This window comes from Verticillium alfalfae, genomic scaffold, assembly GCF_000150825.1.
Source record: "Verticillium alfalfae VaMs.102 supercont1.5 genomic scaffold, whole genome shotgun sequence".
NCBI classification, from domain to species: domain Eukaryota; kingdom Fungi; phylum Ascomycota; class Sordariomycetes; order Glomerellales; family Plectosphaerellaceae; genus Verticillium; species Verticillium alfalfae.
This window is the reverse complement of record NW_003315034.1, coordinates 1871309-1872241: the sequence shown is the minus strand read 5'-3', so window position 1 is coordinate 1872241 and position 933 is coordinate 1871309. Positions and strand designations below refer to the sequence as shown.

The 933-nt window shown below is 53.7% G+C and overlaps 1 protein-coding gene across 1 annotated transcript in view; it reads left to right on the top strand.

The window, feature by feature from the left end:
- The window catches only part of VDBG_04901 (rare lipoprotein A), a gene marked incomplete at both ends in the record, with an annotated part of 1231 nt that extends 300 nt beyond the window's left edge, over positions 1-931 (top strand). Inside the window, 2 exons of the mRNA XM_003005249.1 lie at positions 110-294; positions 371-931. Of these exons, the coding sequence (XP_003005295.1) occupies positions 110-294; positions 371-781 (596 nt within the window). The remainder of the gene's footprint in view (positions 1-109; positions 295-370) is intronic.
- Between the last annotated feature and the right edge of the window lie 2 nt (positions 932-933).

Below are 933 nucleotides of genomic sequence, written 5' to 3'. Positions count from 1 at the left end.
AATGAACGACCCTCACCATCTGACCCCTACGCGTACCTATGACATGTCGCGACTGTTTAGATATTTTATAACACACTCCATCTAAGTACATGACAGACACCTCATCTAGATTTGTCAACAACGGGCAAGTCGACTTTCTATATGTATACACTCTTCACTTGCTCGTTCACTGGATACACCATCCCATCTGGCTTGTACGGCACCGCCTTCTCTGGTCAAGTCTGGAACAGTGCCGCCAACTGCGGTGGCTGCGTCAAGGTCACTGGACCCAACGGCAACTCCATAACGGCCATGGTGAGTTTCTTGGCCCCCCTCTTGGTTCCCAATTACTCTCAACAACAAAGGACGGCGCTGCTGACACTTGAAACAGATTGTCGACCAGTGCCCCGAGTGCGACGAGGGACACCTCGACCTCTTCCAGAACGCGTTTGAGAAGATCGGCACCCTGTCAGCGGGCATCATCTCGACCTCATACGAGTTTGTGGACTGCGGCATCTCGTCGCCTATTGTGCTGAAGAACAAGTCTGGCACGTCGCCTTTCTGGTTCTCAATGCAGGTCGTCAACGCTACTGAGCGCGTAGCCAAGCTGGAGGTCAGCACCGACGGCGGCAGCACCTGGCAGTCGACGCAGAGGAAGGACTACAACTTCTTCGAGCAGCCCAGCGGATTCGGAACACCGTCTGTCGACGTGCGGGTCACGAGTGTGTCGGGCAAAGTCGTCGTGGTGAGGAATGTGCCGGTCGCTTCCGATGAACATGCGACGGCCTCGTCCAACTTTTAGGAGAAACAGTTAGTGTGTTAGCTTTGAACTCCCATAGGGGAGTATGCCGGATCTTCATTTCTTGTCAGGGCACGCCCTTTCGGCCCTCATGTTTCAATATCAGGGGGTTTGTGGAGGTATTTTGAGAAGTCCGCTTTTGCGCCCAGTTGGAA